The sequence below is a fragment of the Rhinolophus sinicus genome, linkage group LG02 (genome assembly GCF_036562045.2).
Source record: "Rhinolophus sinicus isolate RSC01 linkage group LG02, ASM3656204v1, whole genome shotgun sequence".
Lineage (NCBI taxonomy): Eukaryota > Metazoa > Chordata > Mammalia > Chiroptera > Rhinolophidae > Rhinolophus > Rhinolophus sinicus.
In genome coordinates, this window is record NC_133752.1 from 175442025 (window position 1) to 175465410 (window position 23386).

Sequence of the window (23386 nt, forward strand, 5' to 3'; positions counted from 1 at the left end):
ATGATGATTATTATAAAGGGGAGCACCATGTCATCAATTTTCCAGTACTGGCAAAACAGCAGCATTTCTACATAACATGTCTATATCGACGTAGCATATCTTATCTATTTTTTGAGGGGTTTTTAAACATTTTTATTCAGTGAGTTATTATTAAGCAGCTACTACTGTGGTGGACAACAGGGTTGAAATACTAAGAAAACTTAGCCTAGTGGAGTTTATGTTCTATTTGTAAAACAAATAGTAAAGTAAGAAATTATATTATGGTGGTGATGAAGCCTATGGTAAGGAAAATGTGGGGTGCTAATGAAGTATATTACAGCTATAGCCTTTATTTGCTCTGTATTCAAGCTTTTAACTATTTTTTTTTAAATGTTAAATCAGTAGGCTCTATTTACCTTGGATAATTATATTAATACTTGCTGAAGATATCTATTGTTATCTGTGTTTTATTTTGCTTTTCAGCATAATTTCAATTTCATTCTCTGGAAAGGGGAATAATATTTCATATGCTTATTTCACAGAATTATAGGAATTCAATAAAATGAAAAGTATTTTTTTAAAGGACAAAATGCCATTAAATGTTATACACTCCTTTGTCAAAAATTAACTGCCCATATTTATGTGAGTTTATTTCCGGGTTTTCAATTCTATTCCATTGGTCTGTGTGTCTGTTTTTCTGCCAATACCATGCTGTTTTGATTATTGATGCCCTATAGTATCAGCTGAAGTCAGGGAGTGTGATACCTCCAGCATTGTTCTTTTTTCTTAGGATTGCTTTAGCTATTCGGGGTCTTTGTGATTCCATACAAATCTGATAACTTTTTTTGTTCTATTTCTTTTTAAAATGCCATTGGGATTTTGATGGGGATTGCATTAAATCTGTATATTGCTTGGGTGATATGGCCATTTTAACTATGTTGCTTCTTCCAATCCATGAATATGGAATGTCTTTCCATTTCTTTGTGTCTTCTAAATTTTTTTTTAAATGTCTCATAGTTTTTTTAAATGTCTTATAGGTCCTTCACATCCTTTGTTAAGTTTATTCCTAGGCATTTTTGTTGTTGTTGTTGTTGTTGCTGTTGCAATTGCAAAAGAAATTTTTTTTCATTTCTTTTTTCGAAATTTAATTGTTAATATATAAGAAAGCTTTGGATTTTTGTACATTGATTTTGTAGCCAGCAACTTTACTGTGTTCATTTATTGTTTCTAATACCCACGATGAGATATCACCTCACACCTGTTAGAATGGCTATCATCAACAAGACAAATAATAACAAGTTTTGGATAGGCTGCAGAGAAAAAGTAACCCTCATACACTGTTGGTGGGATGTAATCACAGCTGCTATGGAAAACAGCATGGAGTTTCCTCAAAAAATTAAGAATAGAACTACCATAATACTCAGCAATCCCTCTCCTGGGTATTCATCCACCAAAAAACACTGAAAACATTTATCTGTAAAGATATATGTACTCTAATGTTCATTGCAGCATTATTTGTGGTGGCCAATACATAGAAACGACCAAAATCTTTCAATAGATGATTGGATAAAGAAGATATGGTATATATACACAACAGAATAATACTCTGCCACAAGAAAAGATGAAATACTGCCATTTGCAACTACATGGATAGATCTTGAGATTATTATGCTAAGCAAAATGAGTCAGACAGAAAAAGTCAAGAACCATATGACTTCACTTATAGAACTGAAAGCAACAATGGAACAAGACAAACAAACAAAGAAACAAAAACTCAGACACAGACAGCAGTTTAGTAGTTACGGGGATCGGGGATGGTACAAGAGACTAAATAGTGTCAAATATATGGTGATAGAAGGGGAACTGACTCTAGGTGGTAAGCACACAATGAGATATAGATGATGCTTTATAGAAATGCATAGTTGAAAGCTATGTAATTTTACTAACCATTGTCACCCAATAAATTTAATTTAAAAAATATCAAGACCAGTAAAAGGAACCAATAACAAAAGTTATACACTACAGTCAATCTTCTGTTTCAAAATTTTTATAATGTGAACATAGAAGTGATTTTTCTAAGCTTGTTCTCAATTTTTATAAATGTGACTAGATTTTCACATATGAAAATGTATCATAACTGAAGTTAAATTGCTAAAAAAATTTTGGAGAAAATGTTCAAAGAAAATTTTCCAACAACTGCTGGTGATGATTGGTTTAGTTCAATCTTTGGAAAATAGTTTGAAAATGTTTATAAAAATCATAAAAAGATTCATGCATTTCCTTTGATGTGACTATTTTGGGGGGTGGGGTGGATTTTAAAGGAATAGTCTGGATGTGTAAAATGTATTCATAAAAATGTGTATCAAAGGACTCTTTTTAGTAGTGATAAGCCAAAAGCCACTTTAATTGTCCAAAACTAAAAATTTAGTTAAATAAATATGATTCTACTACATGGTGGCATATGACAACATTAAAAAATAATAACAAAGGAGAATGTTTATGAATATAGGCGAATACTCAAACTATTTTTTCTAAGACAGATAAAATAATACATACTATGATTCCATTCCATGAATATTAAATATATGCTGTGTGTGTCTATATGCTGAAAGGAATAAAAGCTACAGAGGTAACACAATGGTTTCCCCTGAGTAGTAAGAGTATGGGTAATATTTGTTTTCTTCTCTATGTTTCTTTATAGTTTCAAAATATTCCATGACAAATAGTTATTTTACTCTTAATAAGAAAAGCTTATTTTAAATACACACAAATATAGGATCATTAAAAACATAATTACATGATTTAAAGTACAACTTTACTTTTTAGTAATCAATTACAAATATTGAAAATGAGTTTGTTTCAAGAATCTGTCCTATGCTAAATTAAATCTTTTGGTTCTGCCCGTGTAAAGTGTGGCCACTCACAAGCTGCAGTGTCATCTAGTGGCTGGATAAATCATTGCACTTTTTGTTTGTTTTGTCCTTTCTTTGTCCAGAGATATATTTAGACTGAGAATAATTGATTTTTTTCTTTGTAAACAGAGTATTATGGATAATCTAATCAGGTTTTTGTATTTTATTATAGAGATATTGTGCTTACTTTATGCCCAACAATAGAGACCAAAAAGAAAATGATCTGCACTCCAAAACAGTAATACCTAAGATGTATTTTTATTTTGTTTTGTTTTATTTTTTTACTGGGGTATAATTTTTATACCAAAACCCGCACATAATTAAGGTGTACAATTTGATGAGTTTGAATATATGTGTTACCATCACCACAATTCCGGTAAACACATAGCCATCACCTCCAAAAGTTTACTTGTGTTCGTGTGTGCGTTGTGTGTGTTGTGCGAAGAACACAACATGAAATGTAACCTCTTTTTGAATTCAATAAGGTTGCAGTATACACAATCAACATACAAAAAATCAGTTACATTTCTACACACCAACAATGAACTAGAAATTAAGAAAATAATTCCATTCACAACAGGACCAAAAAGAATAAAATATTTAGAAATAAACCTAACCAAAGATGTAAATGACTTGTACATTGAAAATTTTAAAACACTGATGAAAGAAATCAGAGCAGACATAAATGAACAGAAAGGTATTCTGTGTTCATGGATTAGAAGAATTAATATTATTTAAATGTCCATATTACTCAGTGTAATTCTTATCAAAATCCCTAGATATTTTTTTACAGAAATGTTTAAAAATACTAAAATTTATATGGAATGAGAAAAGACCCAATCTTAAATCAGAAGAACAAAGATGGAAGCTTCACACTTCCTTATTTCAAAATGTAATACAAAAAGGTACAGTAATCAATACTGGAATAAAAATAGACATATAAGCTAATAGAACTGAATAAAGAGCCAAGAAATAAACCCATACATATATAGTCTACCGGTCTTTGACAAGGGTGTCAAGAATACACAATGGACAAGGATAGTCTCTTGAATAAATGGTGTTGGGAAAACTGGATTTTGACATCCAAAATAATGAAATTGAATCCTTATCATTTCCCATACACAAAAATTAACTCAAAATAGATTTAAAAATTGAACACAAGATCCGAAGCCATAAAACTCCTAAAAGAAAACTTTCTTGACATTGGTCTTCACAATGATTTCTTGAATGTGACACCAAAATCACAGGCAACAAAAGCAAAACTACATAAATGGGATTACATACATCAAACTAAAAAGCTATGCACAGCAAAGGAAATAACTAGCAGAATGAAAAAGCAACTCATGGAATGAGAAAATATTTGCAAAGCATATGTCTGATAGGGGTTCATTTCCAATATATATAAGGAATTCCTCAAACTCGATAGCAATAAATAAGTAAATACATACATACATACATACATACATACATACATAAAAGGGAATAACATGCTTAAAAAGTAGGCAAAGAACTTGAACAGACATTTCTCCAAAGAAAAATGCACTTTGGTTTTGAAAAAGGATGTCTTGGTTATTCTTTACATCAATATATCCTGTGGTGGGGGGTAATGACCAGTAATATCTCAATCTCAGACTCATGAATGGAAGTAATAATAGTCACCACTCTCTCAACAATACCTTTCATATTTTTCTATTATAAAAGAAATATCTGTAGCCTACAAAAAAATAACTTAACCCTGATAAGACTTCACCCAACCACATTTCTCAATATCTTTTGTTATAAATAAAAAACCTAATTAAAATAATACATGTAAAGTTACTTGTACATGGTCATCTATATGTACATATATGCTAACGCACTTTGTATATGCTAAAGCACTATATTACTGTAAGCTGACATACCTCAGAATTTCTAGTGTTTGAGACCTGAAGGTCACAGTTCTCTTATTATATATGATATGATATATATGTATATATATATATTCTCTTATTATCATACATATGTGTATATATATATATATGATATATACAATGAACATACAGAAAAGTACATGACATATAATTGTACAGTTCAGTGATTTTTTTTAAAAACAAACATCTGTGAAACCTCAACCCAAATCAGGAACCAGAACATTGCTAGCACTAAACACACCCTCCTGCCTCTTCTTAATCTCTACCCCTTTTGTCTTTCACAGAAATAAAGATATACTTTCCTAATTTCTGAAATTGATATTTCAGATTTTTTTTTGAGCCCTCTGTGAATGGAATCATGTGGTGTGTATTTATCTGTGTCTAGTTTCCTTCAATATAATATCTTAAGTTTAAACTCATGGTCAACATTATGTGGGTGAGTTTCATCCATGCTCTTATGTTACTTTTTATTATTATAGTTACTTTTCATTACTATATAGTATTTGTTTGTATGAATAGGAAATATTGATAGCTTTGTAGGTTGTTTCCTGCTTTCTACTATTGCAAATAATGCTGCTATTAGTATTCTTGTACCCTTCTCAATGTATATGTATGTACTAATTTCTGTTGCCTAAGTGTCTGCATCATATTGTGTAGGTGTGTTTAATTATAATAGATAATCCTAAATAGATTTCCAAAGTGGTTTTTTGATGGGAATGTGCATTCCAATCAATTGTATATCATTTTTTGTAGCTCCATATACCTTGCCAAAATTTGACAGTTTGGCCTTTTGATTTTCAGCTATTTTTAATGTGTGTATAGAGATGTCTAATTGTAGTTTAAATCATTTGCATTTCCTTTATTACTACTGCGATTGAGCACCTTTTCGTAGGCTTATTATTCATTTGCCTATTATATTTTGTGTTATGCTTTATCAAGTCTCTTGAATATCTTTCTTTCAGTCTTTTATTACTGATTTGTGTGAGTTTTTAGAGAGATGGATAGATAAATGATAGATAGATGGTAGAAAGATTCTTTTATCAGTTTCATGTGTTACAATATCTCCAACTCTATAACTTGTCATTTTGTTAATGGTTTCTCTTGAGAAATAGAAGTCTAATTTCAAGGTAACACAGGTAGGTATTTTCTTTATTTTTGTACTTCTATCTTTTTAAAGAAATATTTTCCTACCGTGAGATCATGTATTTTCCTGCTATCTTCTAGAGCTTATTGTTTTTTGGTTCATTCATACTTACATGGATAATCCACCTTGAATTATTTTTGTGTGTGTATGGTTCATGGGTAAATTTGTACTTCTTTCCAAACAAATACCTAGTTGTACCAACATCTTTTGGCAAATTGCCCTTTCTCCAATGCACTACAGAGTCCCTATAATCATTAATCAAGTTTTTTGTATGCACAGTCATTTTCTAGACTGTCGATTTTGTTTTATTGATATATTTGTCTATTTTTCTGCCAAACTACATTATCTTAATTACCATTACTTTATAATAAGCCTCAATTTTTAGTGGAGAACATTTCCCCACTTTGTTGTTCTTTATGAATATTTTGATTATTCTGGACTGTTTTGTTTTTCCATTAAAACTTTAGAATTGTCTTCACAATTTTTGCAAGAAATCTGCTGAGATTTTAGTTGAGATTCAATGAATTGATAAGCCAAGCTGACAAAAACTAACATTCTTTATTAAGTCTTTTAACTGCTGCAAGAAGTCTTATATGTATCTTTGAATTTATTCCTAGATATATTACATGTGTAATGCCATTATAAATGATATCTGTGGTAGGTAGGATGGCTCCCCAAAAGATATCCACAACCTTGAAAAACGTGAATATGTGATATTACCTGGCAAAAGGGAATTTGCAGATGTGATTAATGTTGCAGACATTCAGGTAGAAAGATTATCCTTGATTGTCTGGGTAGTCCCAAACTAATCACATGAGCTCTTAAAAACAAAGAAATTTCTCTGGCTAGAGCTAGAGAGATACAATTGACATATAACATTACATTAGTTTCAAATGTACAATAAAATGATTAGCTATGTGTGTAATTATGAAATGATCACCATAACATATCTAGTTAACATCCATCACTATAATAGTTACAACTTTTTTTTCCTTTGTGATGAGAACTTTGAGCAACTTTCATATTTACAACACAATATTATTAACTATAGTCACCATGCTGTATATTACATCCCAATGGTTTATTTATTTTATAACTGGAAGTTTATACCCTTTGATTACCTTCACCCATTTCACTCATTCCCACCACCACTTTGGGCAACCAGTAATCTGTTCTCTGTATCCATGAGTCTGTTTTTTGTTTTTTGGGTTGTTTTTTTTTTTTTTAAGATTCCACATATAAGTGAAATTATATGGTATTTGTCTTTCTCTGTCTGACTTATTTCACTTAGCATAATAGAGAATTACTCTTTGAGAAAACTGACCAGTATAAAAGACCTAAAAATATTGAAATTAAGAAGATATGAACAATCTCTACCTGAACATCCAAAGTGATGTCCACTGGTCCCAGACACAGAGCTTCCCACTGCTAACTCTTACATATTAATAGACACTTAGTGATCATTGGCCATCCAGGTAGAGCTCTAAAAAATAAAGACCAAAGCAAGCACATATAAGAGGAAGTTCACAGTAATATTGATGACAAAGAACAAAAAAAAATTCAATAGTTTTATAATTAATAACCTTGAGGGGGAGAAGTAGAGAAAAAAAATGCATTACTTAAATAAAAATTGTGAACCAGAAAAAAAATTTAAAGAACAAGAAAGAACGCTTGGTAATTAAACTTATAATAAAATAAATTAAGAAAAACAAATTCTATAAAATGAGTGAAGGAAAAACTTGAGAAACTGTCCTAGCTAGTTGAATCTAAAGAGAAAGACTGAAAAGTAAGACCAATATCTCACTAAAAGGGATGCCATAAAAAGACCTTAGAATAAAAATCGGAAGAAAATTATGAAAGAAATATGAAAAGAAGTTTTCTCACATGTTAAGAGTATATTTCCGTTTAAAATGTTCCACTGAATGCCAAACAGAAAGAGTGAAAATAACCAAAAAGACACCGCACTATGGAATTTCAGAATTCAAGAAATAAATTAAAGATTCTTAAAGTTTCCAGATAGAAAAATTAGGCCCCAGACGCAGGATCAGAAACTGGAATAATATTGTATGTTTTAATAACAATTATATCGTCTGACAGAAAGTTCCACTAAAATTAAGAGAAAATATGATTACTAAGCTTAACTTTTACATTCAGTCAAAATGTATTTCAAGTTCACAAGTATAATAAAAACCCATGTCAGACTAAATAATGAAAACTGTAGCCTATCTCCCTTTCTCTCTCTTTCCCTCACTCTTTTATATCATATCTTTTAGACCAAAATCTCTTGCCCCTAATATGAACAACTGTCTGTGCTGACAACTAAGTTAATGTCTCTGAGTTACTTTTCACATCACTTACTAGCTAGAGAATATTGGTTTCCTCTACTTTAGCTTAAGCATCAATTTCTTTATGTGACTATGAAGTTAATGGCTGCATGGTTCTTGTAAGCTAAAATGTTACTCTTTATTTTAGATCATATTTCCCCTTTTCATAACTGTATGACACTCTTATTTGCAAAACTTCCCTTTTCTTAGACTCCTTTCTAAATATAGTTACTTAATATACTATTGTCTATTCTGTGTCTTTGACATTTTAACACTATTGACTTTTAATCTTTTATTGTGCTGTTGTGTCCTATTTTCCTGCATTGTACTTTAAAGATTTTGGTGGGGAAAGGGAACTTGTCAAACTTCTTAAGAATGCTTACGATTTATTATTAACCATTACTCCTTAAACATTACTATTGTAAGTACTTTTTCTAAACACAAAAATGTCTCTTTGTTAGAGATGGTAAGCAAGAGTATGCGACCACTGGTTGACCCTCAAGCTTGACCTGGTCAATTCCAGGTTCCTCACCCTCCTTTCCTTTCATTGGAATGTACGCTCTGCCTATATTGTTCCAAAGTGAGTGCTGTTCCAAGGACAGAGTCTTGAGAGAATCAGGTGTTGTTGAGACCATCTGGACTGAATACATAATGAACTCAGATAAGGTCTCTATATAAACTGGATTCTGGTGGACAGGTCCAAAAATCTACTCGTTTTTCAGTTGCCCAAGATAAGTCTTATAAGTAAGTTCCTTTGCTTACTAAATTTGCCCCCTATCAATCTGGAGTGTCTGCCTCTTTCTTCAGTCTCTCCTTGTTCTCTGTGTACAGGGACCAGTTTGTCAACTAAAAACTGATGAGCCAGCCAGGAGACCAATGAACTGAATCTTGGAAAAGAGTCATCTTCGGGGGAAGTCACCAACTGGACATCAACCTCTATGTGGGGAATCGTGGCCCATACGTTAGATGTTCATGGATTGCCACATGAGTACAGGGTCACACCGAAAACACCAGATGCTTTAATGCACTTATTTAAGCGACTGTGCAGAGCATACTGTACCTAAGAAGCTAATGGATGATGGCCACAGTGGTCTGGTTTCTACTGTGGGTAGTTCAGCTGAACACTGAAACCAAACTAGAAACTGAAACTGAAATCAGGAAGTTGGAAGAAGAGCTAAGATTAGAGAAGGTTGTGTGGTTGTCCACTAGTCTCCTAGTTTCAGGGCTGACAGACAAGTGAGAAAGCAGGATAAGCTGGAGACCTTAGAAAGCTGCTTTGCAAACCTAAGAAGGTACACATTGCCATGGATTAAGGTCCAAAAGCTTGTGACAAAGACTAATTGTGACATTAAGAGGTGGGATCCCTGGGAAAGTGGGGAGAAGGAAGAAGAGGATGTTGTGATTATTGACAGTGAAATGGTCTAAACGTCCCATGCCCTCAAGCCCTAATGCAAAGGAAAGAAAAAACTCAGCAATAACAACCCCAGCCAGCTGAGCAGCCCCAATTCAGGAAACATTCATGATGAAAGAATATACTCCTGTTGAGTTAGTTGATTGATACAGCTGCTAAGCTCCAGCAAAAGTCCGGGGCAAGTGTTCAGGCATGGTTATGGAGGCTATGGGATATGGGGAGAAGAAGTGTGGTAGCATTTTATGACCTGGAAGGGCATTGTCATCACACACCTTGCATGGCGGTGGGGAGCAAGCGATTCAAGGTACATATTTTGTTATAGGTTGAATTATTCAGGGAGGTTTGGCCCAGGGAGGGACCTCCCTCTGGGTACATGGGAACCTAGAAATTTATAGAAGAGGTACAACAAACAATTCGGGAATTGGAAATGAGACAAGCCATCTATGTCCCTGCCTTTAAATGCCTGGATCGGGTCACATTCACTGCAGGAATTAAAGTCTGCCCCCAAAACCTGGTATGGGACACGGATGTCCATGCTGAGCCCAGTTGTGGTACAAGACTTGTGGTACAAGTTACGCTGTTGGGCCATCCATTGAGGATCTGGGAGAAACTGACTAATCCCAGGAATGGGACAGGCTGTGGGAAAGACCTGAGACAGAGAGGGAGCTCAGAAAGCCAAAAAGCCATCCCCATAAAAGGTCCAGTAAAAATAGGCCAGAAGTTAATGTGGTTCTTGCTGCGGGGACCCCACCTGAACAAATAGACTGACGACCCAACGCTGTGTTGTCAGCCTGTGCAAAGTCTTCAAACATCAGCAACAGTTCAGACCTGCCCCATCTGTCTTATCATCCCTGATGCCCCTCCTGCTCCAACAGAGGCCTCAGGGTTACAATCCCAAAGAAAATCTCTCCTTTTCCTTGACCCTCCCGAATTGCTTTCTACTTTAGAGAAAATTTTGGATGGTTACATTTCTGTCAGAGGTACGGCTGAACGAAGAGAGGAAGTGGTTTATAGAAGAAAGTGATGCAATATCATCTGTATATATTGAAAGTTATGAAAGTATTCCAAATTTAAACAAAAAACTAACCAAAGAGCAAGTAATTACTGTATGGTTAGTAGTTTTCTTCCATAACATGCAAGCATTCAACAATCTATTACCTTGATTGATAACACTGAACATATTGCCTTTTTATCTTATTCGTAGAAGTACATCAAACCTGGGGGAGCAGAAGGAAGTCTTCTGTCTCAACTTAGTTAATAGAAGTTTTTTGCAGGAATACGAGACTCCCTAAGTGGTCTTCATCATTTGTGGTTTTCCTGCCTTTTTAATATATGCAATGACTGAAGATATAGTCTATGCTGATATCAAAACTGCTAGGGCTTTTCCTTTAAAACATTCATCTCCACAGCCAACATCCGGTAAGTTGGATTTAAGACTCCTTGTAAAGTTAATATTTTTCTTTAAATCTCTTTTATTTCTGTCCTGTGTCTGTGTCTTACTGGAAATAGGAAACTGAATTCAAAGTAAAACTTATTGAATGCAAGAATAAGAGTGAATTTTTTCATGAAACAAAATATTCATAAAGCTAATTGTAACTTTAGTTTTAATATATAGAACTTTGCTTTTCATAGCCTCTATCTTCTTTATATTTCTCCAGGTGAACCTTCATGTCACACAGTGACATCTGTACTCATGACCCCTTTTTGCTCTACAGCTTTATTCACTCCCTGATCAAATCTGACCTCCTAAGATGATAAATTCATTTACACTGAAGAAAATATCCCTGGCAATTATTCACATTGTTATTTATCTTTTTGATATTTGCATATTAATAGTATAAAAATGTTAACTTAAGGAGACATGAAATGCTAGTATTTTATTTCATAAAGTTTAGAATTAATGACTATCTGAATAATGAAATATTTTTGGAATGTGAAGAGTTAGGCATATCGCTAAAGATAACATTGTACCTTAATCACATACCACCTCAAAAATGACAGATTTTCAAATCCAGTGTATTTTCTATTCCCTGAAGCATTAGGGAAATTTCCATTTTGCATTTATATTCTTTCCTCTGGGTTAAGAATTTTTTGTGTGTTATAAAATTTATATAAAATATTTCAATAATTTAGTCTCTTCATTGCACTTGCCCTTGTGAAACGAATCTGTTTTGCTTTTTTACGTTTCCAAAGAATGTCTTTTTTTCTTTTATATTTTTAAGTTTGTAGTTATCAAGTGAATCTGATGCATGTTTTTCTTTAGTTGCAGGAGCATGTTATTTCCTATTTTTAAACATTACCTCTCTAACTGAACCAGTAGAAGCTTATTTGCTTTCTTTTCTCCCTAGACTGGGTGCTTTTACTTTCTGAGATGAAGGAATTTAATTTGAAAAGCAACATGGATTAGAATTGCATTCTTATTCTTCCACCCCTAAAAAATCTCATGCAAATTAGTCCATTTTTCTAGAGGTTATTTTCACTCAGTTCAAGCAATAAAACCAATATTTTTGATTCTGCCTTTTTTGGGGGGTGGGGGAGAGTTGATTTAATTTCCTTTTAAGGATAGAAATTTACTCTTCTTGCTTTAGAGATTTGGGGACATCTTTAATGCTATCTAGTTCAATATTCTAACATTAAGGATGAGGAAACACAAGCATATAAAGATTACTTACCTTTTTAGAGCCTCATATGTGTTGAAACCATCTTGCTAATCTCTTAACCTTTGTATTCCAAGCACCTCACACAGTACTAGGTGCATTAAAAGACATTAATAGATACTTGGTAAGTGAAGGAATGTATAAATGGATGAATATATAAATGGATCTTATTAGATACTCAAAAATATTTTAAGTTCATTGGTTCTGCAAGATATAAAACAAAGATGGCTATCACCATGAGATTTAGCAGAATATCAATGAAAACAAAAAAAAGAATACAAATGAAGAATATCAGGGAATGTTCCAATGAGAATATCCCAGGCTAAGATTCAGACATTCATCCTTTTCTTAAATCTTACTCAGGGTCCTAAAAAAAGTGACCTAATATCCCTTATGTCAGTTCTTTCACCCAATGTGAAATTTTATTTTGTAAGTTTTTAGGACTCTAACCTCAGTTTTTTACATTAAACACATGTGAAGAGGTAGCATCACTTTTTTCTTATGATTATTGTGACTGGCACAATTTTCATTGTTTTACCTGATGAATATATGGACACTTTTATGTTCTGAGAATTAATAAAGTTCCAGTAAAAATGTTTTACCTAATAATAATGATGATTTGAACATATGACAAAGCACTCTATAATAATACTCCACTAAATAAATGTTCAGGTTAATTAGTCTTGACACTTGATTTTGTAATTGATTATATTTTAACATCTGTTATTTTACTACTTTCTCAGCATCATACATATGTGTGTATTAGATATTACATATCTAGTGAAACTGATATACTGTAATTATTTTTCATTTGTTGGTCCCCTTTTTCACAAACTAGAAAAGCAAATGTGTGTGTGTGTGTGTGTGTGTGTGTGTGTGTGTGTGTGTGTGTGTGAAAGGAATCTGGGTCTATTTCAAAAGAAAGTAACTAAGGAGCAGAACTGAGAAAGTTTATTTAGCCCTTTCCCACCTCTCACCACCTAAAGAATTATCTACTGGACTTACTAGTGAAATCTGTCTGATTTTGTAGATTCTCACCATCATGGAATTTTCCTGAAAGTTGGATGTGCAATGACCATTATCCTCCTTGTAATAGTAATTGTGCTCAGCATTTTTGGTAAGTAATTGGCAATACTGTTCATTTATCCCAAGGTATTATTCTTTCATGACATGCTGTAATTGTGTTTGTTATTCAAGTGATTCCTAAACAGTACAGTGCAACTTCACAAAAAGTGTGAAATTTGAAACACAATTAAAATTAGAGATTTTCCATAGAATTTCAGCATGTGACATAGTATATATTATAAATTCAGTTCATCAGTAAAGAAAAGAGATGTCAAGATTACATTTACATGTATTTTATAATCAAGATCACATAATGGATTTCCCAGTGCAGTTTGATAGTGGGCTATGCACAAGCTTCTCTAAAACCACATTCAGATGAAAGCAAATAAAATTAGAAAGTGTACTTCTGTGAAAATATTCCTATTAAGTACTCTTGGGCATTATCAATCTTGTATCCATAAGTGAGAAATTTGTTTCTAATTAATTAATTCAAACAACCATTTTGAAATTGTACTCATGTACTTTAGACATAACTGAATATAATCTAATTATTCACATGGCAAATACTTTGATATTTTATTGAATAAATGCTTGGAGAAAAGTTATTCATGAATATCTATAGAACCAAGGTAATATACAGATAGTATATATATCCAAAGGAATTTAGATTTCCAGATAACTAAACCCTAGAACAAGCCAAAGCATGTCTGAACCCTTGCCAATGATAGTAATCATGAATCATTATTATTTAATTATAAGTAAATAGGCAGAGTGATAGAATCCTAGAACTGGAAAGAGCTCTAGAAGTTAAGGTCAAACCTCTGATAGAGATGAACAATCTAAACCCCAAAGGGGTAAATTTTTGACTATTTAAAATAACTAATCAGTGGCCTAATTGAGGCTCTAAAAATAGGGAGGAGGGAATAAAAAAACAATTAGCATTAAAATTTTCTTTTATATTTCTTTGTGTTATGTTAAGGTCATAGATTTGTTACTAAAATAGTAATTTGTTAGTAATAGATATTTGTTTGTTACTAAAATAGATTTAATTGCTTAATACAAACCATTGTGTACATTACCAAAAGTAATTTCAGTTGTATAAATTACCAAAAGTAATTTCAGTTAAATGGCCATCAGAAAGATATCCTCTTCATTTCAGAAAAAGGCTCACCCTACCCTTCTATATGCAGCCTTTACATGCAGAATCTCGAAAGGAACAGAATCATGAAACGAAACCAAAACATAAAATCCCCTGTCAATGAATCAGGTGACACCTGATATAATTAACAGGAACTCACTAAACGTAAACTACCTAAATGAGACTTATATCCAGAGCTGGTTATTTTGTGTTTATTAAAATAAGTATGAAAGCTCCAGGGCGGGGAAATATCAAGTGAGTATCCCTCTGATCCCAGGTCGTATTTTTCCAATCCCCCTCAAGTTAACATTAATAAGATTAATAAAAAGTGAAAAGTAAGTCCAAATCTTAAGAAAAATGTTGTTTTCCCCATAAATTTTAATAATTTAACTTACTACAAATTTTCCACATCAGTGAAATTCTCACAGTCACTAGAACCCAGTGGTTTTGTGCTTTGTAATTAATTAGGAAAATATGTTTTTTTTTTCTTTCATTAGTTATCCATTTCAAATCTGCAAGACGTGATGAAGTGGATAATGAATCAAAAGAGAAATACTGCCCTGGGAAAAGTGAATCTGGATCAATCACCCCAACGGGTAACATTACTTTATATTGCCTATTTTTTTTAGTATTTTATATTGAGTAACCAAACCTAAGCAGTGAGGTACAGACAAATGAAGTAGAGAAAAATCAAAGTATGTAGAGGTATAGAGTGTGAGGTTCTATTTTATGTGTAAAAGGCAAGGGAAAACCCCTCTGGGCGGGTGACAGCGGAAGAGTGAGGAAAGGCAAATGAGAAAAATGAGCTTATGTAACAGTTTTGTTTCTCTATCTTTGGTTTTAAGTCTAACTTTTTCATTCTTACATATGATTTTTTTCATATTTATCTTGCTTTGGGTTTGCTGAGCTTCTTGAAAGTATAAATTTATTAATTTAAACAATCTGGGGAAACTGTAGCCATTATCTTATTTTTGCTTTGTTTACTCTCTCCTCTGGTTCTAGGACTTTAATTTCATGTATGTTAGATATGTTTATATTGTCCTGCAAATCCTTGAGGTTTTGTATTCTTTTTCAACTTCATTTTTGTTTTGTTTTATATTAGACAATTTCAAGTTCACTAACCAGATTTTCCACTAATTCTCTGCTTTTAAGCTTATCCAATGAAGTTTTGTATATCATATGCTGTATTATATTTTTCAATTCTAAATTTCATGTAGTTCTTTTTTATAGTCTATATTTCTTAGCTGAAGTATCCTATCTTTTCATGAATTAAAAGCATGTTTTCTTTCACAACCTTGAGTATATTTATAAAAGCTACTTAAAAATACTTGTCTGATAATTCTAACATCTGCATCATTTTCCTGATAGGCTGCATTGATTCCCTTTCTCTTTAGAATTAGTCATATTTTCTTGGTTTTTCTTATGTGAAATGATTTGATACTGTGCTCTGGACATTGTGAAAGTTAGGCTGAGAAGTCTATGGATTCTGATATATTTCTCCAAAAAGTGTTGATTTTTCTGTTTTAGCAGGTACTTGGTATAGTTTGAGTCAAATTTAAATTTCTGCTTTTTTGGACAGCAGCTCAAATCTCAACTCAGTTCTTTGATCCTTAGCTGTAATCTAGCTTTCACACACAAGGACTTGGAAAACTTTACATGCAGAAATTGGTAAAAAGGTTTATGTTTTCTCTTTTATGGGATTCACTCTTCATTTCTAACATCTGTTGTTTCCCCGAATTCTATTCTCTGGTTATCCAGGCTAGAAATACTACAGAGTGTCTACTTATATTTTATTCATTCTACATGGTACCAACATTGGCTGTCTTAGGCTAAAAGTTGTAAAAATTGGCAACTTTTACCTTGCCATACCTTTCAAGTGTCAACTCCAAAATTGGCCGTTTTTGTTCACTCTCCAATGTCTTGTGTGTATGTACATATGTGTGTGTTTTCAAAGAATATTTATTTGACAGGACAATAAATTGTTCGCATATCTAGGATGCCTGTGTGTCACCATCTAAATCTACTGACAAATATTATAAATGAGAACTATCTGCTACCAGCACGCTTTTGGATGTGAAGACCCTTTTGTGTATGGGAGGGTTAACCTATCTGAATTTTACCGATTACACAAAATTTTTCCAAGAAAGACTTTTCCAATGTAATATATAACTTCTAAAGCATCTGGTTCATTGGTGGCCACTAAATAAAATCTCTAATTTCTACTTTTCCTGTAAAATTTATTTCCCTGTGGCTTGGAAGTTTTGTTGTTTTTTTTCATAGTGTCTGGTGTTTTGCCCCTCATAGAGAACATGATATATTTCTAAGAGAATTAATTAAATGGAGAAAAAAGAATGAATGAATGAATGAATGAATGACTGAATGAACACACGGTTGCACTTTTGTATAATTATACTAGGGCTACAGATCTAAGTTTTTTTTAATTACTTAATTTAATTACCTTTTTTCTCCCAGTTTCTTCCAACTCTTCAAACGCTCATAAGTCATGCCCCTCTGATGACTGGAAACTACATGGGGGGAAATGTTACTGGACTGCTGAACGTAGGAAATCTTGGAATGAAAGTAAAAATGACTGTGCAATGAAAAATTCACACCTTATGGTGATTCAAGACTTAATTGATATGGTGAGATATAAAACAGAGATTACAGCATCCCCCACAATCACAATGCATTTCTTGTGCTACAAATTTGAAAATTTCTGTAAAATTATTTTCTGAAACCACATTGCTATTAACTATAAAATATTGGTTGAATGAATCACTGAACTACATGACTATATGAGGCCTCTGTTTGGCAAAGGATCAGAGGAATTTATTTGGAATTCTACACCTAAATTATTCTTTACAAGGGATCCCCCCATTGCATACCAGATTCCATCTTAAAATGTGAGACATAAAATATCTTATCTCATTTCCCATGTGTATTGCAACGCTCACAAATTAAGGATGATGTTGGGAGAAAAGAAATACAGCATAGTTCTTCTCATTAATATTTTGTTCTTTGAAGAGAACTACTATTTTGCTAACTCTGGCTAAATTTAAATTTGAATTTTTGCTGCATGAAGGTTGGACACTAAATCTTATACTTAATAAGTCTAATGTAGACATTAATTGGCAAATATCAAATGAGGATTTTCAGCCTCAGTATTGGGATGTTGGAATCACAAGCTATATGTCAAAGGCTCCATTTCTGAAAAACCAATGAATAGTGGTGCTTTACAATCCTGGTTGAACAGCCCTCTGGGGTGATATACAACAGGACAGCTGTTAAAATTTCTAAGAAAGAAAAAGAAAAAAAAGAAAAACCTTCCAAGTTTCACAGAAATCCACAACACCAAGAAACACAAAAAGAGATGTAAACTATCTTGAGTGTAACTACTGCGTTTCCCCGAAAATAAAACCTAGTTGGAGAATCAGCTCTAATGCATCTTTTGGAGCAAAAATTAATATAAGACCCAGTATTATATTATATTATATTATATTATATTATATTATATTATATTATATTATATTATAGCCAGTCTTATATTATAGAAGACCCAGTCTTATGTTATAGTAAAATAAGACTGGGTCTTATATTAATTTTTTCTCCAAAAGACTCATTAGAGCTGATTGTCCAGCTAGGTCTTATTTTCGGGGAAACACGGTAGCATAACACCAAATACCAAATTGTGAGACTCTGTCAGATGCAGTTCAAATTGGTTCAAATATGAACCAAATCTAGGATGGATTAAGAATAGAAAAGAGACCTTTTTTCTTCTTTTAGAGGTCAATTTTAAGACAAGACAAGGAAGCAGGTTCTGAAATGAATTAAAAACAAATCATTGCATAAAGAAACTGTGCAATGAAAAACTTCACAAAGAACCTACCTATTTCCTCCTCGCCATCAAAGGAAAGAATGCTAGAAAGCAGAAAAGACATGTCTCTTAGACAATCAATAAACCAGATTTTGGAGAACAGTAGACTGAGAAAATGTATTTTGATGGAAACATTTTTTCTCCAGTTTCGGTTATAACTCTTTATAATATTCCTAAGCAAATGAATGGGTTAGACATAATTGTTCCCTTTCTAGGATAGATAAGAATCTAATAGGAGTCAGCATAGGACTTACGCATAAATATTTCCATTCTAAACCTCTCCGAAAAAGAACAAGTAAAAGTCAGATAAAATCTATATCACAGGAGAATAATTATTCCAAGAAACAAAATAAGTTTCAAGCAAATACTTCTCCAGTTCTCAAATAAGTTAAAGCTAAATAACTCCAAAAAAATGATTATTAGTCCATCTAAAATACCCATGTGTCATCATGGGAAGAGTAAATGACGAATGAAAGGATATGGCCTTACCCTTTAAATGCTTGATTAGAATTTCAGTATCACTTCCATTTTCTTCCATTAGTCAGAAATTAGGTCAGCAGCATTGCCATACCTAGCCAAAAGGAAGGCTAGGGAATGTAGCCTTTATTATGTTTGGTCATATACTTTGGCTCAAGGGTTACAGTACTGTAGAAAAGAGATATTAGGAAACTATGAACAATATTTACCACATCAGGTCAGACATTGCTTTTTTTCTTTAATTTTTTTCTGTATATTCTCTTGTTTTTATGTATTATTTCATACCTGTATTTAATAACAATCACTTACATTTATATAAAGAATATTTATTATGTGCCAGGCAGTGTTTAATAATATTACTAAATAACAAAACAATAATAGTTCTTCGAGATAGATACTATCATAATCTGAGTTTGAGATTGGGGAAAACAGAAGTAAGAAGATTTAATAACTGCAAAGATGCACAGTAATAAATAGTAGAGTTGGACTCATATTAGGCTGTCTGACTCCACAACCTTAGTATCTACTACTGCTGTACATAATTCTACTTTAGCTGTCCTCACATTGTAGTAGTTTGAACTTCCACAATCATCTATCAGAAAACATGAAGTGTCTGACTCACCGGTCATTCCCAGCTTCTAGTGCAGTGCCAAGCTCATAGAAAGTACACTCAAGACAGCTTTCTTGTATCAATAAGAATCAATCAGTTGTTTCATAAAACATGTCCTATTCCTTTTAGAGTTTCCTATGGCAGCACCTACGTCATCCAGCCTCTTTTTGGATTGGCTTGAGCATTCCATCTGGAGGACTATCTTGGAACTGGGTGGACAACAACTCTTTTGACTCCCGTCTGTAAGTTTATTGGATTTTAGCTTTTTTGTGGTTTAATCCCATATTGTGTGATAACAAAGAGCTGTCTGATATTGTTGGACTTGAACTGAGTGAACCAGTATTGATTTCCTGACTAACTCTTATAATCAGATAAATATTCACATAAAATAGTTCACACCAAGAGTTAAGAAACAAAAGAAATCTTACTCCAGCCACTCAGAAGATTTACGTGTGAAATGGGATTTGCCACTGCTGCCTCATTATCAATTTTTTTGTTGGTGTCACTATCTATTTATTTTATTATTTTATTTAAGGGGAGAATTAGCAAATGTAAACTCTCTTATCAGAGTGCAAGTTTCGTTCACAAAATACACATTTCTAAGAATTTCTTACAGTGATCAATAATTGTTAAGTGAAAAAAATCAAAGTTGATATTTAAGCATTATCCATATGCATTTTAACTAATACTCATTAACTATTAACTTCTCTAGATAGAGTTTTTGAGAAATAAAACTGAGTGTGGGAAGAATTACTTTACCTATCATATCATTGCATATTGCTTAAATTGTTTTAATGATCATATTTTCATTAAAAAATATAAAATATTTTCTGAGATCCTCTTTAGTCTCTGGACATATGCATATGCTCCTGGCTGATGTAAAGATAATCATTTGCTTTCTTTCTATAGGTTTTCAACACAAAACAAGCAATGGACCCGGAACATGAAATGTGCCCAGGTATCTCAGACTGGCATAGCTCCAAAAAAATGTGAGGATAATAAACAGTGGATTTGCCAACTGTAATCCACTCTGCATAATAAACAGTGGATTTATTATGTCTCCATTTCTCTGACTGAAAAACATCACATGAAGTTTGAACTCAGATCATAGGTGTGTCACACAGCAGCCTAGCTGTCCCCCCATGTCTTTCCTTGTGGAAAGAAAAGTCTGTGAGACTGTGCCTTTTTGGGACGTTGCTTATCTCAATGTTTTACAGCTCAAGTCTCTCTGTCTGGTCTCCAAAAGATGGTTTGCAGCCAATGACAAGTAAGATTCCCCACGGGGAACAACTCAAGCCAGGTGGAACCGAGTGGGGACCCCCAGTGAGCTGTCTTAGAAGATTCGGGAAAGAGCCTTGCCTCCCCTTCCCCCCTGCCTGGGAAAAGCCATTGCTGACTCTGGCTTTCCTCTCTCACCTGATTGTGAGAGAAGTCATGAGGGCAATAAATATCAGCTCTCTCCACTTATCTGAACGGGACTGTTACAAAGTGAGAGACTTGCCCCCCAGAGAGGTGACTATCTCACCTAAGTCATCACAAGACTTTCTGCTTTGGTTGCCTGGGGACAAAGATAATTGGTTTGATTCACTTTTGTAAAATGATGTATGAGGTTCACAGACCGTGGAATAGATAATGTTAATTCCTTATGTGAATATCAATAAAAGCCACCAGTTGGCCCAATTCGAGGCTCCAGTCTCTCTGTTCAGGCTGGGAGACCCCCTGGCCTTCTGAGATTTAAATGCATTAAATCTCTGCTTCTTTCTTTCTTAAAACTTAACCCAAAACTGCCCGCTTCTCGTTCCTTCACTGCCTGTGTTGCGCTGGACGCAACAATAGTGTAGTCCAGAGAGTCATTTGTGTCCTAGAGAGCTTTGTATGTGTGTATGTGTGTGTTCATTTATGATTCTTATGGTTACAGTACTATTTCTCATAGGTGTGGGAAGGGTGCTAGAAAAAAAAATTGTTATATAAAATGAGTACATATGCTGAATGTATTTTTTCATCAGAATTATCAAATATTTAATCACCAGTTTCATCTTACCTGTATTTTTGGAATTTCAGTCTTAATGTTCTCTACACCTTACCTCCATTGTATCCTCAGCTAATCTCTTACATTCTGACAGTTTCAGTTACCAAATACAAATCAATACATATCAAATTTATATGTCTAGCCCAGATCACCAATCTTATATACCATACTGTGTATTTAATACAGCAAATCTAAAACCTCAGATACTTCGAACTCAACATATAAAAAAAAATTTCATTAACATCCTTTTTTTATTTTTAAGATTTTTATTAAAAATATAGCTAACATACAACATTATATGAGTTTTAGGGGTACACCATAGTTGTTCAACACTTATATACCCAAAGAAGTGATCAGTATGATAAGTCCAGCAAGTCTGACACCATACCATACTATCACAATTATTATTGACTGTATTCCCCATGCTGCACATTACATCTCCATGACTTACTTGTTTTATACCTGTAAATTTGGACCACTTATTGCCCTTCACCTTTCCCCTCACCTTTTTAATTTTTCAATTACAGTTGACATTCAATATTATTTTATATTAATTTCAGGGGTATGGCATAGTGGTTAGACATTTATATAATTTAAGAATCCCTCTGACTAGTCTAGTACCCACCTGGCACTACACATAGTTATTGCCATATCATTGACTATATTTTCTATGCTTTACTTTACATCCCCATGACTATTCTGTAACTACCAATTTGTACTTCTTAATTCCTTTATCTTTTTCACCCTGCTCCCCCAACCCCCTCCCATCTATCACCCCAACAAATCTAGTATCCATCTGATACCATACATAGTAATTACAATATTATTGACTATGTTCCTTATGCTATACCCTACATCACTATGACTACTTTGCAACAACCAATTTGTACTTCTTAATCCCTTCCCATTTTATCACCCACACCCTCACCCCCCCTCCCATCTGGAAACCATCATAATGTTCTCTGTATCTATGAGCTTGTTTCTGATATGTTTTTTTTTTGTTTATTTTGTTCTTAGATTCACATAAAAGTGAAACTGTATTGCATCTGTCTTTCTCTGTCTGACATACTCCATTCAGCATAGTATCCATCAGGTCTATCCATGCTGCCACAGATGGGAAGAACCTGTTCCCTTCCATGGCTGAACAACATTCCATTGCATATATGTTGCACCTCCTCTTTATCCATTCAGCCAATGGACACTGAGGAGGCCTGCACATGTTGGCCATTGTAAACAATGCTGCAATGAACATAAGGATGCACACATCTCCTCGAAGTAACATTTTGGGTTTCTTCAGATAAATACCCAGAAGTGGGATTACTGGGTCCTTCTTTGTCTCTTGTTACACTTTTATTTTAAAGTCTATTTTGTCTGTTATAAGTATGGTTACCTCAGCGTTCTTTTTTCAATGAAAAATCTTTTTCTGTCTATGTGTTTGTCTTTCAATCTGAAGTGATTCTCTTGTAGGCAGCAAGTGTAAGGGTTTTGTTTCATTCTCCATTCATCCCTCCTATGTCTTTTGATTGGGGCATTTAATCCCATTACATTGAAAGTAATTGTTGATAGGTATGTAGCTATTGCCATTTTATTATTCATAACTTTGATCTTTTTTTTTTTTTTTTCCAGTCAAAAAAAGACCTTCTAACATTCTTTGTGTACTGGTTTGGTGGTGATGAACTCATTTATCTTTTTCTTGCCTGGGAAGCTCTTTAGCTGTCCTTTGATTTTAAATGATAGCCTTGCTGTATAGAATACCCTTGGTTGTAGGTCTTTGCTTTTCATCACATTGAATATTTTGGGCCAATCCCTTCTTACCTGCAGTTTCTGTTGAGAAATCAGCTGACAATCTTATGGGA

General features: G+C 33.3%; 1 protein-coding gene across 3 annotated transcripts; it reads left to right on the top strand.

The window, feature by feature from the left end:
• Nucleotides 1-10767: 10767 nt before the first annotated feature.
• LOC109435539 (killer cell lectin-like receptor subfamily B member 1B allele A) lies at nucleotides 10768-21181 on the top strand. 3 transcript variants are annotated; one of them, XM_074326034.1, is made up of 7 exons: nucleotides 10768-10791; nucleotides 10885-11099; nucleotides 13368-13454; nucleotides 15038-15136; nucleotides 17013-17182; nucleotides 19631-19743; nucleotides 20411-21181. In XM_074326034.1, exons 2-7 carry the CDS (start codon nucleotides 11018-11020, stop codon nucleotides 20523-20525), a joined length of 666 nt encoding a protein of 221 aa, XP_074182135.1. In that variant the 5' UTR covers nucleotides 10768-10791; nucleotides 10885-11017; the 3' UTR covers nucleotides 20526-21181. The 3 variants fall into 3 exon arrangements, with proteins under 3 accessions (XP_074182135.1, XP_074182136.1, XP_019569040.2); XM_074326035.1 differs by having other exon boundaries at nucleotides 10774-11099; nucleotides 20411-20459; nucleotides 20719-21181; XM_019713481.2 differs by having other exon boundaries at nucleotides 10774-11099.
• Nucleotides 21182-23386: the final 2205 nt, after the last annotated feature.